The 15,930-nt window shown below is 45.4% G+C and overlaps 1 protein-coding gene across 4 annotated transcripts in view; it reads right to left on the bottom strand.

The window, feature by feature from the left end:
• Nucleotides 1-1,293: 1,293 nt before the first annotated feature.
• Nucleotides 1,294-15,930, bottom strand: part of LOC113905241 (glycine N-acyltransferase-like) — a 51,656-nt gene continuing 37,019 nt past the window's right edge. For 3 of the 4 annotated variants that reach the window (XM_027562246.1, XM_027562245.1, XM_027562247.1), the window contains exon 6: nucleotides 10,010-12,525. In XM_027562246.1, coding sequence (XP_027418047.1) covers nucleotides 12,123-12,525 — 403 coding nt within the window. In that variant the 3' untranslated portion in view covers nucleotides 10,010-12,122. Of the gene's footprint in view, nucleotides 1,485-10,009; nucleotides 12,526-15,930 lie in introns of those variants that run through there. The other variant, XM_027562248.1, reaches the window with a different exon arrangement.

Genomic DNA, 15,930 nt, shown 5'->3' with positions numbered 1-15,930 from the left:
CCCCTCCTAACTTTCTCCTTTCTTCGATAAAAGAATGCTCTCCTTTTATCCTCTGGGTTGTCTCTGTTTTAACCATTTGCTTCTCCTGAAATTCCTCGCTGTATGCGCAATCAGTTGCTCAGTCATTGCGACCCCATGGACTGTAACCTCCCAGGCTCCTCTGTCCATGGGATTTCCCAGGGGAGAATACTGGGACAAATTCAGGACAAATAAAAAATGTTTTCCTGTAAGACCTGGTTTTGCAATCTGTTCTCTTGGAAAGCTGTGCATTGACCCCTGAACCACAAACTCAGTAGGTCTTTCTTCAGTGCGTGCATGCTCAGTCATGTCTGACTCTTTGTGACCCCATGCATGGACTGGAGCCTGCCAGGCTCCTCTGTCCCTGGAATTCTCCAGGCAAGAATAATGGAGTGTGTTGCCATTTCTTTCATCAGGGGATCTTCCCGACCCAGGGATCGAACCCTCATCTCTTGCATCTTCTGCACTGGCAGGCGGATTCTTTATTACTGAGCCACTTGGGAGGCCTCAGTTCCTCTGCTATTCTGGAATAAACTCTCTTGCGCGCTCTCTCTTTTTTTAAAACATAAACTTGCCCTTTGTTATGTTTAAGGTTGATATTTCAAAAAGAAGAGCAAGTGAAAGGGCAAATTGACCTTGTCTAGTGAGCAAATAGTCAAACAGGAATGTATAATGTATTGCAAAAATATCTTTACCAGGAGAAAACTTAACAGGGACAGAAAATTTTAAAAGGTGGGGGGAGGCAAATAAATTTAGAAAGCTCTACTGGACGCACGTCAGACTTTCCTCCAGGGCGTGAGTGGAGGAAACTCACATTCCTCCTGGTGGCGGACAGGGATGAATTACCAAGCAGTGGTGTGAGTGTGGTGGGCTCACTCCACTCCATGGTGTTCAGGACAACACATGACCCACCAGAGGGACAGCAGCTTACTGAGCTCTGGCTGATTATTGCCTCATGGGCAGAAGGTCTGCTTTGGCCAGATCTGAGATTTCAAGAGAACTGTGAATGAAATTCTGCATCAAAATGACCTATTTTTAAAAATGTTAGCATCTGAACCAACTGTTTCCTGAAACACTACACGGACCTCATTCCACAGACTCGAGAGCTTTGGAGGACGGGCTTCCTTCCTCTCCACCACCTGCTCCTTTGTTGCTAAGCACCTTCTCCTTGCATATTTCTGCTCGGTGTGTTAGTTGTTGGTGGTGTGGCTCCACAGGAAGTGAAGGAAGACCAGAAGAATAGGACAGCTTGTTGACCTCAAGGAGCTCACGGTGTAGGATAAAGGCAACAACTTTAATAAGAGTGCAGCAGAAGTGGAGTAATATTCAGCCATAAACAGAGGGATCTTGCTGATTACAACACAGATGGAGGGATTTCCCTGATGGTTCAGTGTCTGGGATTTCTTCTTCCAATGCAGGAGGTGCAGCTTGGATCCCTGGTTGGGGAGCTAGGATCCCATGTACCTCTGGGCCAAAACACCAAAATATAAAGCAGAAGCAATATTGCAACAAATTCAACAAAGACTTTTAAAATGGTTCACATAATAATAATAATAATAATAATAATAATAATAATAAACTTTTAAAAAGGCAGATGGAATTGGAGGGTTTTATGCTCAGTGAAATAAGTCAGAGAAAGACAAGTACGGTGTGCTGTCACTTATACGCTGTTGCTCAGTCGCTCAGTCGTGTCCTACTCTTTGCAACCCCATGAACTGCAGCACATTAGGTTTCCCTGTCCTGCACAATCTCTTGGAGTTTGCTCAGACTCATGTCCATTAAGTCGATAATGCCATCCAGTCATCTCATCCTCTGTCATCCCCTTCTCCTCCCGCCTTCAACCTTTCCCAGCATCAAGGTCTTTTCCAATGAGTCAGTTCTTTGCATCAGGTGACCAAAGTATTGGAGTTTCAGCTTCAGCATCAGTCCTTCCTTGAGCCCCCTTAGGATGGACTGGTTGGATCTCCTTGTGGTCCAAGGGACTCTAAGAGTTTTCTCCAGCACCACAGTTCGGAAGCGTCACGTCTTTAGCGCTCAGCCTTCTTTATGACTCAGAAAGAGAGTAGGTAAATTGTCCAAAGCCCCACAGCTTGTCCAAACCCTAAAGCCCCATGAGTTTTGGGTGAAGCAGTCTGGCTCTAGAGACTGTGCGCTTACCCACCACACTTGACTCTCCAGGGCCACAAAATTTAGCTCACAAGTACCAAAAATTGGGTAGATTCAAACACATTTATTTTCTCACAGTTCTGGAGTCTAACAGGCCGAAATCAAGGTGTGGGCAGGGTGATGCTTCCTCTGAAAGCTTTGGGGGAGAAGCCTTCCTTGCCTCTTCCAAGCCCCTGGCTGCCACCAGTCCTCAGTGCTCCTGGGTTGGCTGATGCCTCGTTCCAGTCTCTGCGTCACTCCACGGAGCTCTCTCTGTTCTCCCTGTGTGTCCGTGGCCCCCTCCCCTCTGTATGTCTCTCTCCTCTCATGGAGACACTAATCAGCTCAATCCCCTATCACTCCAGCCTAACTCACTCACCGCCAAGAACTCTGCAGGTGTACCTTATTTAATGCCCTATGCTTCATTTTATTCTATCCCCTTGCCGCGTGTCCATATGTACAGGAGTTATGTAATATCATGGAGCGGCATCAGAGTTGACATTTCCTTCCCCATTGCTGGCCCCTCAGATTTTGTTCAGTCCTTGCTTATGTTTGTGTAGCTTTATCAAAATCTGCTGAGAGCTCTTTTCGTTTTTGAATTGTTTTCCTTGGATGAATTTCCTCTTCTGGGAATAATTGGGTCAAAGACTCTGAGTTTCACCCCGAAGGCATTGCCTGCTGCTCTCCTCTGCCGGCTCACCGTGAGTGTGTCCAGTGTCACGAACAATCTCAGTCTCAGTTGTTTTCAGTCTACCTTTTATTATGGGGCCCAATGCTTGGCTGTTGGTTTGAGTGGGCATCCCTGGAGGGTGCTTCCGAATCCTGTACTTTTCAGGAAATTCATTACTATCACACCCCACAGATTTATCTGGAGGGTTACTGGAGTATAGTTGATTTACCGTGTTGTGTTAATTTTGGCCGTACAGCAAAAGGATTGATATATGTATACATAAATATGCCTTTTCCTATTCTTTTCTCTAGTGGTTTATCACAGCATGTTGACTATCTTTCCATGTGCTGTACAGTAAGATCTTGTTTATTCATTCTATATAAAGTAGTTTGCCTCTGCTAACCCCAACTCCCAATCCATCCATCTTCTCCTCCTCCTAGCAAGCGAAAGTCTGTTCTCGATGTCTACGATTCTTTCTATTTCATAGATACGTTCATTTGTACTGTATTTTAGGTTCCACCGGTAAGTGATATCATACTGTATTTTTCTTTCTCTTCCTGCCTTACTCTGCTTTATATGACAATTTCTAGGTCCATTCATGTTGCTGCAAATGGTACTATTTCATTCTTTTTTATGACTGAGGCACCCCACTCCAGTACTCTTGCCTGGAAAATCCCATGGATGGAGGAGCCTGGTAGGCTGCAGTCCATGGGGTCGCTAAGAGTTGGACATGACTGAGCGACTTCCCTTTCACTTTTCACTTTCATGCATTGGAGAAGGAAATGGCGACCCACTCCAGCGTTCTTGCCTGGAGAATCCCAGGGACGGGGCAGCCTGGTGGGCTGCCGTCTGTGGGGTCGCACAGAGTTGGACACGACTGAAGCGACTTATCGGCAGCAGCAGCTGCAGCATTCCATTATGTGCATATTTCCCACACCATTTTTCTGCATTCATCTCTTGGTGGACATTTAGGTTGTCCGTGTCTTAACTCTGTAAATAGTGCTGCTATGAGCATAGGAGGCACGTATCCTTCTGAATTATACTTTTGTCTGCGTGTCTGCCCGGGAGTGAGACTGTTGGGTCAAATGGCACCTCTGTCTTTAGTTTTATGAGGAGCCTCCATACTGTTTTCCAGAGGAGCCTCACAAACTACATTTACCTTCCCACCAACAGTGCAGGAGGGTTCCCTCTTCTCCACACTTCTCCAGCAGTTATTATTTGCAGACTTTGTAATGATGGGTATTCTGACCTCCCAGATTTGACTTGCATCTCTGCATCTTATATTTATGTAACTTTCTTGTGAATTACCCTGAGATAAAAGATAAGATCAGCCTTCATGAATTCTATATTTTTTAATAGTCTTCAGTTCAGTTCAATTGCTCAGTCGTGTCTGACTCTTTGGGACCCCATGAACCGCAGCACACCAGGCCTCCCTGTCCATCGCCCACTCCCAGAGTCCATCCAAACCCATGTCCATTGAGCTGGTGATGCCATCCAACCATCTCACCCTCTGTGTCCCCTTCTCCTCTTGCCCTCAATCTTTCCCAGCATCAGGGTCTTTTCAAATGAGTCAGCTCTCCACATCAGGTGGCCAAAGTATTGGAGTTTCAGCTTCAACATCAGTCCTTCCAATGAACACACAGGACTGATCTCCTTTAGGATGGACTGGTTGGACCTCCTTGCAGTCCAAGGGATTCTCAAGAGTCTTCTCCAACACCACAGTTCAAAAGCATCAATTCTTCGGCGCTCAGCCTTCTTCACAGTCCAACTCTCACATCCATACATGACTACTGGAAAAACCATAGTCTTGACTAGACGAACCTTTATTGGCAAAGTAATGTCTCTGCTTTTGAATATGCTGTCTAGGTTGGTCATAACTTTCCTTCCAAGGAGTAAGTGTCTTTTAATTTCATGGCTGCAGTCACCATCTGCAGTGACTTTGAAGCCCAGAAAAATAAAGTCTGACACTGTCTCCACTGTTTCCCCATCTATTTCCCATGAAGTGATGGGACCAGATGCCATGATCTTAGTTTTCTGAATGTTGAGCTTTAAGCCAACTTTTTCACTCTCCTCTTTCACTTTCATCAAGAGGCTTTTGAGTTCTTCTTCACTTTCTGCCATAAGGGTGGTGTCATCTGCGTATCTGAGGTTATTGATATTTCTCCCAGCAATCTTGATTCCAGCTTGTGTTTCTTCCAGCCCAGTGTTTCTCATGATGTATTCTGCATAGAAGTTAAATAAGCAGGGTGACAATATACAGGCTTGACGTATTCCTTTTCCTATTTGGAACCAGTCTGTTGTTCCATGTCCAGTTCTAACTGTTGCTTCCTGACCTGCATACAGATTTCTCAAGAGGCAGATCAGGTGGTCTGGTATTCCCATCTCTTTCAGAATTTTCCACAGTTGATTGTGATCCACACAGTCAAAGGCTTTGGCATAGTCAATAAAGCAGACATAGATGTTTTTCTGGAACTCTCTTGCTTTTTCCATGATCCAGTGGATGTTGGCAATTTGATCTCTGGTTCCTCTGCCTTTTCTAAAACCAGCTTGAACATCAGGAAGTTCACAGTTCACATATTGTTGAAGCCTGGCTTGGAGAATTTTGAGCATTACTTTATTAGCGTGTGAGATGAGTGCAATTGTGCAGTAGTTTGAGGATTCTTTGGCATTGCCTTTCTTTGGGATTGGAATGAAAACTGACCTTTTCCAGTCCTGTGGCACTGCTGAGTTTTCCAAATTTGCTGGCATATTGAGTGCAGCACTTTCACAGCATCATCTTTTAGAATTTGAAATAGCTCAACTGGAATTCCATCACCTCCACTAGCTTTGTTCATAGTGATGCTTCCTAAGACCCACCTGACTTCACATTCTAGGATATCCAGCTCTAGGTGAGTGGGAGTGATCACACCTTCATGATTATCTGAGCCGTGAAGACCTTTTTTGTACAGTTCTTCTGTGTATTCTTGCCACCTCTTCTTAATATCTTCTGCTTCTGTTAGGTCCATACGATTTCTGTCCTTTATTGATCCCATCTTTGCATGGAATGTTCCCTTGGTATCTCTAATTTTCTTGAAGAGATCTGTAGTCTTTCCCATTCTATTATTTTCCTCTATTTCTTTGCATTGATCACTGATAGTCTTAAGTAGTCTTAAGATCCTCAGGTGCTTTATAGTCTTAAGATCCTCAGAAACAAGACAAGGGTGCCTGCACATTGGTCTGGACTTTTCTTCAAGACATATCTTAGTACAATGTAACTGAAAATATTTCCCATATCCAGCATATATCTATACACTCAATACATATATGTTGATTGGATTAATCAATCTATCTATCTATGCCTCTGGAAGTTAGAATAATTGGACAGGTGATTAGAAGCATTTTGTGCCTTAACTCATTCTCACCATCCACCTACTGAGGGCATATTATGTGCCAGGTACAGTGATAAACATAATGGGTAGGATAAGAAGAGCTTCCTGCCCCAGAAGAGAACACAGTCTGGAAAAACAAACTCTAGCCTGATGTAGCAAATTCTGACATGGAGATATGCATAAGCGCTTGTGAGAGCAGAGAAAAGGGAGTGGTTACTCTGTCTAAGGTAAGAAATAAGAGGATTTCCCTAAGTGGTCCAGTGGTTAAGAATCCATCTGCTAATGCTCTGGGAAGATCTGCTCTGGGAAGATCCCACATTTTGCGGGGCAACTAAGCCTACAACTGCTGAGCCCACATGCCCAAGCGACGGAAGCCTGCATGCCTAGAGCTCATCCTTCACAACAAGAGAAGCCACTGCAATGGGGAGCCCACAACCCGAGAGTGGCCCCTGCTCGCCCGATCGAGAGAGAGCCCGCCGCAGCTTCCAAGGCCCCATGCAGCCAAAAAATAAATTAAAAAATTTAAAAGTAAAAAACAAGAAAGGGAGTCAGTAGGGGTGACAGGCCCTTCAGCTCGACTTGGATGAAGGGTGATTGGAAGCTGAACTCAGAAGAGAGGAGTTAGGTAATTCCAAATAAGGAGCAAAATGCAGAAGGAACAGAGGTGTTGAAAAAGCAGACACCACCCTGAAGAAACATCCTGCGGCCTAATGTGGTGAGGAGCAGCCACAGAAGAGTCTGGGAAAGTAGGCCAGAGCCAGGTGGCAAATAAGACCCTCCTACATTTCCTAAGTGGATCTCAGGGAGTTCAGCGGCCACGGTCAAGGCGACCACAGCCTTCATGGTCTGGCTAAGTCTCTTCCCACCTCAAGAAGGAGATCCAAGGGTAAATCAAGCATGTGCCATTCTCTTCAAATGATGGACAAGAAGCTGGAAAGGAGACGGGGGCACACACACGAAAAAATCAGGGACATTCGCCAGTCCTCACATTGTCCAACCTGGTAAGGCAGCAGGATCCAAAAATAGAGTGAAGTCTTTGTAGCGTAGAGATGGTTTTCCATAGAAATGAACTGATATTGGTTTCATTTCTGCAAATCAGACCTTCCACGACCATCCTGAAGAAATCAGGAGGAGCAGAGCTGAAAGGAAGAGGCTCTGGGAAGTCAAAGTAAACGAAGAAGAATCCAGTAGGAAGTGATGGCTCGGAGCTAAACCCTTAACTCTGCAGATAACTTGTAGTCAAAGGCCCTGTGAATGCAGGAGAACTCCGACCAAATCATGTGCATTGTCTGTTGCAGCGGGAGAGACAGTGCACTAGCCAGGAAAGAGGGTGCGTCTCAGGAAGAGGATGTCAGAAGGGGCTTGAGAGGCAGCTGATGGAAAAAGGGTCCACGCCTTGGGAGCCACATGGCTTGGATACTTCTAGGAAGCATTGCAGTTCTGTTTAAGGCTGTTATCCATGAAGCAGGGGGCAAAAATCAGAGGGAGAGGAGTAGCAGCCTCTTGTTACCTGTTTGGAACCCCAGAACAAATACCTTCAGAATTTGTGGTTTGGGCTGAAAGAGCTATTATAACAGACTAATTTCTACTCTAGTGTTGCAGGGAAGAGCCAATTCTGTCTCTCCCTACTGCAGGGTCCCCAAGCCCCTCTTCCCTTGCTGACTTCAGGGCCTTTCTGGGGGCGATGCTTTAGCTGGTGCTCAAGTATAAAATGGAGAAGGCAATGGCAAGCCACTCCAGTACTCTTGCCTAGAAAATCCCATGGATGGAGGTGCCTGGTAGGCTGCAGTCCATGGGGTCGCTAAGAGTCGGACGTGACTGAGCGACTTCACTTTCACTTTTCACTTTCACACAATGGAGGAGGCAATGGCAACCCACTCCAGTGTTCTCGCCTGGAGAATCCCAGGGACGGCAGAGCCTGGTGGGCTGCTGTCTATGGGGTCGCACAGAGTCGGACAGGACTGAAGCGATGCAGCAGCAGCAAGTATAAAAAGCAGAGCTTTTATTATGGTGTGTTAAGGAAGCTGTGGTGTGGTGTTAAGGACCATGGTGGTCCCAAGTCTTAAGCTGATGTCATTCTCTTTCCTTCTATCTCCCTTCACGTAGGCAGTCTTCCTCTGGCAGTGTTGGGGCAGTCTTCCCAGAGAGACTCAAAGATGAATTGTCGGTGGCCTCACCAATGAGACTCCCACAAGACCCTTAGTCATGTTACAGAGGATTCAAATATCTTGAAATAATGTGCTGCTGCCAAGTGAGAGCCCAGTCTCCTCCCTACGCAGAGCCTCCCCGACTTCTGTCCCTGGTAAACAAACTCCTCTCTCCTATACTGCTTTCATGGACCACATAGATTAAGCTTCCACAAGCAAACAGAGAATCTCTTTATTATATGTGGACAGGAGGAGGGAGATTAAGAAAGCTCAGCTTTCAGAAATGTAATAAAACCTGTCGCTTGCTATCTGGTTCTAAAGGATGGTCATTAGCCACTGTAGTTGCTGACCTTCAGCACACCCCTTGAAAAGATTTCAGGGTGGAGATCAAGAATGAGGCACTCATGCTCTGGGAAAGTTGGAAGAACAGGTCTTCAAAGAGTTAGACATTTTCAGGGAAAATGTTTACGAACTCCAATTCCTGTGTCTTTCCATACTCCTAAAATCACTAAAATCATTCACCGAGGTATCTGTTCATCATGCCTAACAGTGATCTACCAAGACGCATGCTTGGTTGCAAGCGCCCCTGCTCTAAAATCACATACACGCTGGTCTCCCCCTTTACCTTTTCATTTTTTAAAACTTTTTTTTTTTTTTTGAAGTATAATTGATTGGACTGCAAGGAGATCCAGCCAGTCCATCCTAAAGGAGGTCAGTCCTGAATATTCACTGGAGGTACTGATGCTGAAGCTGAAACTCCAATACTTTGGCCACCTGATGCAAAGAACTGACTCATTTGAAAAGACCCTGATGCTGGGAAAGATTGAAGGCGGGAGGAGAAGCGGACGACAGAGGATGAGATGGTTGGATGCATCACCGACTCAATGGACATGAGTTTGGGTAAGCTTGGGAGTTGGTGACGGACAGGGAGGCCTGGCGTGCTGCAGTCCACAGGGTTGCAAAGAGTCAGACATGACTGAGTGACTGAACTGAACTGAACTGAACTGATTATGTTAGTTTCAGTTGTACAACGAAATGATTCAATTAGACATACACATGTATCTATTCCTTATCAAATTCTTTTCCCAGTTGGAGTGTTACCTAACATTAAGCAGAGTTCCCTATGTTGTACAGTAGGGCATTGTTCAGAGAAGGCAATGGCACCCCACTCCAGTACTCTTGCCTGGAAAATCCCATGGATGGAGGGGCCTGGTAGGCTGCAGTCCATGGGGTCACTAGGAGTCGGACACAACTGAGTGACTTCACTTTCACTTTTCACTTTCATGCATTGGAGAAGGAAATGGCAACCCACTCCAGTATTCTTGCCTGGAGAATCCCAGGGACGGGGAGCCTGGTGGGCTGCCGTCTATGGGGTCACACAGAGTCGGATATGACTGAAGCGACTTAGCAGGGCCTTGTTGGTCATCCATTTTAAATACAGCAGTGTGTACCTGTCAACCCCAAATCCCCTATCCCTCTCCCCTCCCCTCCCCACAGTAACCATCAATTCTTTCTCGAAGGCTGTGAGTCTGTTTCTGTTTTGTAAATAAGTTCATCTGTATATTTCCCCCACCCCAACCCCGTTACCCCTCTGGAGGAATTCCTCAGTCATCTGAGGGGCTGTCTCACAGGCGAGTCCTCAGAAAATCCCACAGTGAATCTGAAGCCCACAGCTTGCACCTTGTGCGTTTTTATTGATATTTCAGTCGACAGGAACAATTTTGTTCTTGGCTGAGTTGGGTCTCCTTTGTAATGTGTGGGCTCTTCCTGATGTCTGGACTCTTGGTTGGATGTGTGGGCTCTTCCTGACGTCTGGACTCTTGGTTGGATGTGTGGGCTCTTCCTGACGTCTGGACTCTTGGTTGGATGTGTGGGCTCTTCCTGACGTCTGGACTCTTGGTTGGATGTGTGGGCTCTTCCTGACGTCTGGACTCTTGGTTGGATGTGTGGGCTCTTCCTGACGTCTGGACTCTTGGTTGGATGTGTGGGCTCTTCCTGACGTCTGGACTCTTGGTTGGATGTGTGGGCTCTTCCTGACGTCTGGACTCTTGGTTGGATGTGTGGGCTCTTCCTGACGTCTGGACTCTTGGTTGGATGTGTGGGCTCTTCCTGACGTCTGGACTCTTGGTTGGATGTGTGGGCTCTTCCTGACGTCTGGACTCTTGGTTGGATGTGTGGGCTCTTCCTGAGGGGGCGTGCAGTCTTTCTCTAGCTGTACCATGAAGGCTTAGCTGCCTCTTAGCATGTGGGATCATAGTTCCCTGACCAGGCATCAAACCTATGGCCCCTGCATTGCAAGGCGGACTCTTAATCACATGACCAGCAGGAAAGTCTTGACAGAAACAACGTTAGTATCTTTTCCTGGGACAGTGTTGCTGAAACTCAGCCTCTGTTCCCTGGTGCCAAACAGCAATGTGCAGAGTTCTGAGTGAAGCAGAAACGAGTAGCTTTAGTTGCTTGACCAGACAAAGGAGGCCAGAGTGGGCTACTGCCTTGGAGACCATGTGGCCCATGCTGGACAGGGTAGTGAGAGGGTTTATAGTGTTCAGGGAGCAGGGTGTGGTCAGCGTGCACAGTTCTTGGATCAATTGGCATCAAAGTGAAGTTTCAAGCATCATCAACCTTCTCGTTTCAACCAGTCTAGGATCTTTGTTCTTGTGGTCAGCGGTTTTCATTTGGAGGGGGTCTTCTTCCTGTAAAAACCCCTTAGGAATGTGTGTCAGGTCTTTGTTTATACCTTTATCTATACCTTTCAGGGAACTGTGAGTTCAGTGATTCTGTAATATGGTAGAATTTTATTCTAAATTGTTACCTGTTCCCTAACCCAACAGTTATTCTTTGTTTCCACATCTTCACATTTTCCAATCATTAACTCTTGAGTCAGCATTTTACTTCAAAAGACAAGGGCACAGGGGTTTGCACAGTTTCAGTAGATGTTGCAAGAAAGGATACTGATACCAGTCAATTTTTCTCTTTTAATTTTCTATGCTGCATTGTGTGTGTGTGTGTGTGTGTGTGTGTGTGTGTGTAAATGGCTTCTCTAGTGGCTCAGTGGTAAAGAATCCGCTTTCAATGCAGGAGACTCAGGTTTGATCCCTGGGTTGGGAAGACCCCCTGGAGAAGGAAATGGTAATCCAAACCAGTATCCTTGCTGGGAAATCCCATGAACAGAGCTACCTGGGGGGCTACAGTCCATGGGGCCACAAAAGAGTCAGATATGACTTAGTGACTAAACAATAACAACACCTTTATAGATAGATAGAGAAATGTATAGTGTATTTGTATAATATATTTCATGTGATTATAATATAAGGCTTAAGAAATGACCTGAGATAGGAGGATCTTCAAAGATCTACTTAATGGACAGGTCACTCTCCAGCCAATTAAAAAGTCATAGAAAGTCAGAGGGGAAAAATTCATCATAAAGCCCACAAAATATTACAACACTTCTGGCAAACCGGAAAGAGTTAATGATCTAGGAGTTCCAGGAAGACCAATGTAGAAAAGCATGCAACTAAGTATAAATCATGACAAGGATGGTGAAAGCATCCAGAAACCGACAGCTGGGTACCTGGTCTGTTTCCTACTGAGGAAACAAGGAAATTCTGGGACGTATTTGAGCACAGAGACTGAATCTGTCTTGTTCACCACCCATCACTGCTTGCTCAGAGGTCAAGCCATTTCATCGCCCTTCATTACACTGTATTTTCTCTCTGTTGGCTCCTCCAGCCACATTCTGCATTTGTTCAATGCTCTCTTGTGTTCAGGGCAGCTTTACAGAGGCACAAAGTTCCATTGGTTCCAGCCGTTGGGCACAAAGATACTCTGCATGTTGGAGCACACTTTTTGCATGATGTGATTGGCCTTGTCTACGTGGGAATACAAGGGGAAGCCAAGTTTGTCCAGAGTCTGGACGTGGACACAGGAGATGTAGGAGATGAGCCCCTGGGCCCGGTACTCAGGCAGGGTGCCTGCCATCCGCAGCTCTCCCGTCTGGTCCATCAGCATCCAGGACACAGGGGCCCCCTCGGGCCCCAGTAGGCATGTGCTGGGGAAGGTCTGGATACAGCGCTCGATGAACCTCCGGCTCCTTTCATTGCCACCGAAATACCAGAGTTTATTCACCAAGACAGCATGGGCAGGATCCAGGGTTGAGAGTGTCAACATCTTTTGGTGGCTATTGGGAATTAAAAGAAAGAATAGCCCATAACATCGAAATGGCATTCAAGCCCTTGTGTCCCTGTCCTTTGAAGTCAAAGCCTTTTACTTTAGCCTCCCAGGCTTCCCCAGAATCTCAAAGGACTATCTCAAGGGTTCATGGTCAACGGGGCTCCCCTGGTGGCTCAGTGGTAAAGAATCCACCAGCTGATGCAGGAGATACGGGTTTCGGTCCCTAGCCGGAACAGTTAAGGCTTTGTGCCACAAATATGGAACCCACACTCTAGAGCTCATGGGCAACTACTGAGTCCACACACTCTAGAGACACACTCTGCACAAAGAGAAGCCACTGCGATGAGAAGCCTGTGTACTATGATGACAGAGTAGCCCCCAGTCACCACACTGGTGGTGAGAGAAAACCTGCACAGCAACAGTGACCCAGCACAGCCAAAAATAAATAATTAATAAAATCTTTTTTTTTTTTTTAGAGTTAATGGAGAGATCAAATCATGATGGAGGAATAGAAGGACAAGCACTCATCTCCTACTGCAAGAGCACCAAAATTTCAACTAGCTTTTGAACACCATTGACAGGAGGACACTGAAACCCACCAAAAACAGGTTGCCCATGCTGAAGAAGCGGAAGTTGAATGGTTCTATGAAGACCTACAAGAGCTTCTAGAACTAACACCCAAAAAAAGATGTCCTTTTTATTATAGGGGACTGGAATGCAAAAGTAGGAAGTCAAGAGCTACCTGGAGTAATAGGCAAGTTTGGCCTTGGAGTACAGAATGAAGCAGGGCAAAGGCTAACAGAGTTTTGCCAAGGGAACACACTGGTCATAGCAAACACTTTCTTCCAACAACACAAGAGAAGACTATACATGGACATCACCAGATGGTCAACACTGAAATCAGATAGATTATATTCTTTGCAGCCAAAGATGGAGAAGCTCTATACAGTCAACAAAAACAAGACCAGAAGCTGACTGTGGCTCTGATCATGAATTCCTTATTGCAAAATTCAGACTTAAACTTAAGAAAGTGGGGAAGACCAGTAGGCCATTTATGTATGTATGTTAGTCGCTCAGTCATGTCCAACTATTTGCGATCCCACGGACTGTAGCCCACCAGGCTTCTCTGTCCATGGAATTCTCCAGGCAAGAATACTGGAGTGGATTGCCATTCCCTTCTCCAGAGGAACTTCCCAACCCAGGAATCGAACCCTGGTTTCCTGCATGGCAGGCAGATTCTTTACCGTTTGAGCTACAGGGAAGTCTCTAGGCCATTCAGGTATGATCTAAATCAAATCCCTTATGATTGTACAGTGGAAGTGAGGAATAGATTCAAAAGATTATATCTGATAGAGTGCCTGAAGAACTATGGACTGTACAGGAGGCAGTGATCAAAATCATCCCCAAGAAAGAGAAATGCAAAAACCAAAATGGTCATCTGGGGTGGCCTTACAAACAGCTGAGAAAAGAAGAAGAGCAAAAGGCAAAAGAGAAAAGGAAAAATATACCCACCTGAATGCAGAGTTCCAAAGAATAGCAAGGAGAGACAAGAAAGCCTTCCTCAGTGATCAATGCAAAGAAAGAGAGGAAATAATAGAATGGGAAAGACTAGGTATCTCTTCAATAAAATTGGAGATACAAAGGAAACATTTCAAGCTAAGATGGGCACAATAAAGGACAGAAACAGTAAGTACCTAACAGAAGCAGAACAGATTAACAAAAGTTGGCAAGAGTACATAGAACTATGCAAAAAAGGTCTTCATGACCCATATAACCACAAAGGTGTGATCACTCATCTAGAGCCAGACATCTTGGAGTACAAAGTCAAGTGGGCCTTAGGAAGCATTACTATGAACAAAGCAAGTGGAAGTGATGGAATTCCAACTGAGTTATTTAATATCCTAAAGTATTATGCTGTGAAAGTGCTGCACTCAATATGACAGCAAATTTGGAAAACTCAGCATTGTCCATAGGACTGGAAAAAGTCAGTTTCCATTTCAATCCCCAAAAAAGGCAATGCCAAAGAATGTATAACCTATCACACAATTGTACTCATTTCACATGCTAGCAAGGTAATGCTCAAAATCCTTCAAGCTAGGCTCTAACACTACGTGAACTGAGAACTTCCAGATGTAAAATCTGGATTTAGAAAAGGCAGAGGAACCAGAAATCAAATGGTCAACGTCTGTTGGATCATAGAAAAAGCAAGAGAATTCCAGAAAAACATCTACATCAGCTTCATTGACTATATTAAAGCCTTTGACTGTGTGGATCACAACAAACTTTGGAAAATTCTTCAGATCAGATCAGATCAGTCACTCAGTCGTGTCCGACTCTTTGCGACCCCATGAATCGCAGCACAACAGGCCTCCCTGTCCATCACCAACTCCCGGAGTTCATTCAGACTCATGTCCATCGAGTCAGTGATGCCATCCAGCCATCTCATCCTCTGTCGTCCCCTTCTCCTCTTGCCCCCAATCCCTCCCAGCATCAGAGTCTTTTCCAATGAGTCAACTCTTCGCATGAGGTGGCCAAAGTACTGGAGTTTCAGCTTTAGCATCATTCCTTCCAAAGAAATCCCAGGGCTGAACTCCTTTAGAATGGACTGGTTGGATCTCCTTGCAGTCCAAGGGACTCTCAAGAGTCTTCACCAACACCACAGTTCAAAAACATCAATTCTTCGGCGCTCAGCCTTCTTCACAGTCCAACTCTCACAGCCATACATGACCACAGGAAAAACCATAGCCTTGACTAGACGAACCTTTGTTGGCAAAGTAATGTCTCTGCTTTTCAATATGTTATCTAGGTTGGTCATAACTATCCTTCCAAGGAGTAAGCGTCTTTTAATTTCATGGCTGCAGTCACCATCTGCAGTGATTTTGGAGCCCAGAAAAATAAAGTCTGACACTGTTTCCACTGTTTCCCCATCTATTTCCCATGAAGTGATGGGACCGGATGCCATGATCTTTGTTTTCTGAATGTTGAGCTTTAAGCCAACTTTTTCACTCTCCACTTTCACTTTCATCAAGAGGCTTTTGAGTTCCTCTTCACTTTTGGCCATAAGGCTGGTGTCATCTGCATATCTGAGGTGATTGATATTTCTTCCAGCAATCTTGATTCCAGCTTATGCTTACTCCAGTCCAGCATTTCTCATGATGTACTCTGCATATAAGTTAAATAAGCAGGGTGACAATATACAGGCTTGACGTATTCCTTTTCCTATTTGGAACCAGTCTGTTGTTCCATGTCCAGTTCTAACTGTTGCTTCCTGACCTGCATACAAATTTCTCAAGAGGCAGATCAGGTGGTCTGGTATTCCCATCTCTTTCAGAATTTTCCACAGTTTATTGTGATCCACACAGTCAAAGGCTTTGGCATAGTCAATCAAGCAGAAATAGATGTTTTTCTGGAA

Source organism: Bos indicus x Bos taurus, chromosome 15 (genome assembly GCF_003369695.1).
Source record: "Bos indicus x Bos taurus breed Angus x Brahman F1 hybrid chromosome 15, Bos_hybrid_MaternalHap_v2.0, whole genome shotgun sequence".
NCBI lineage: Eukaryota > Metazoa > Chordata > Mammalia > Artiodactyla > Bovidae > Bos > Bos indicus x Bos taurus.
This window is presented reverse-complemented; position numbering and strand designations above follow the sequence as displayed.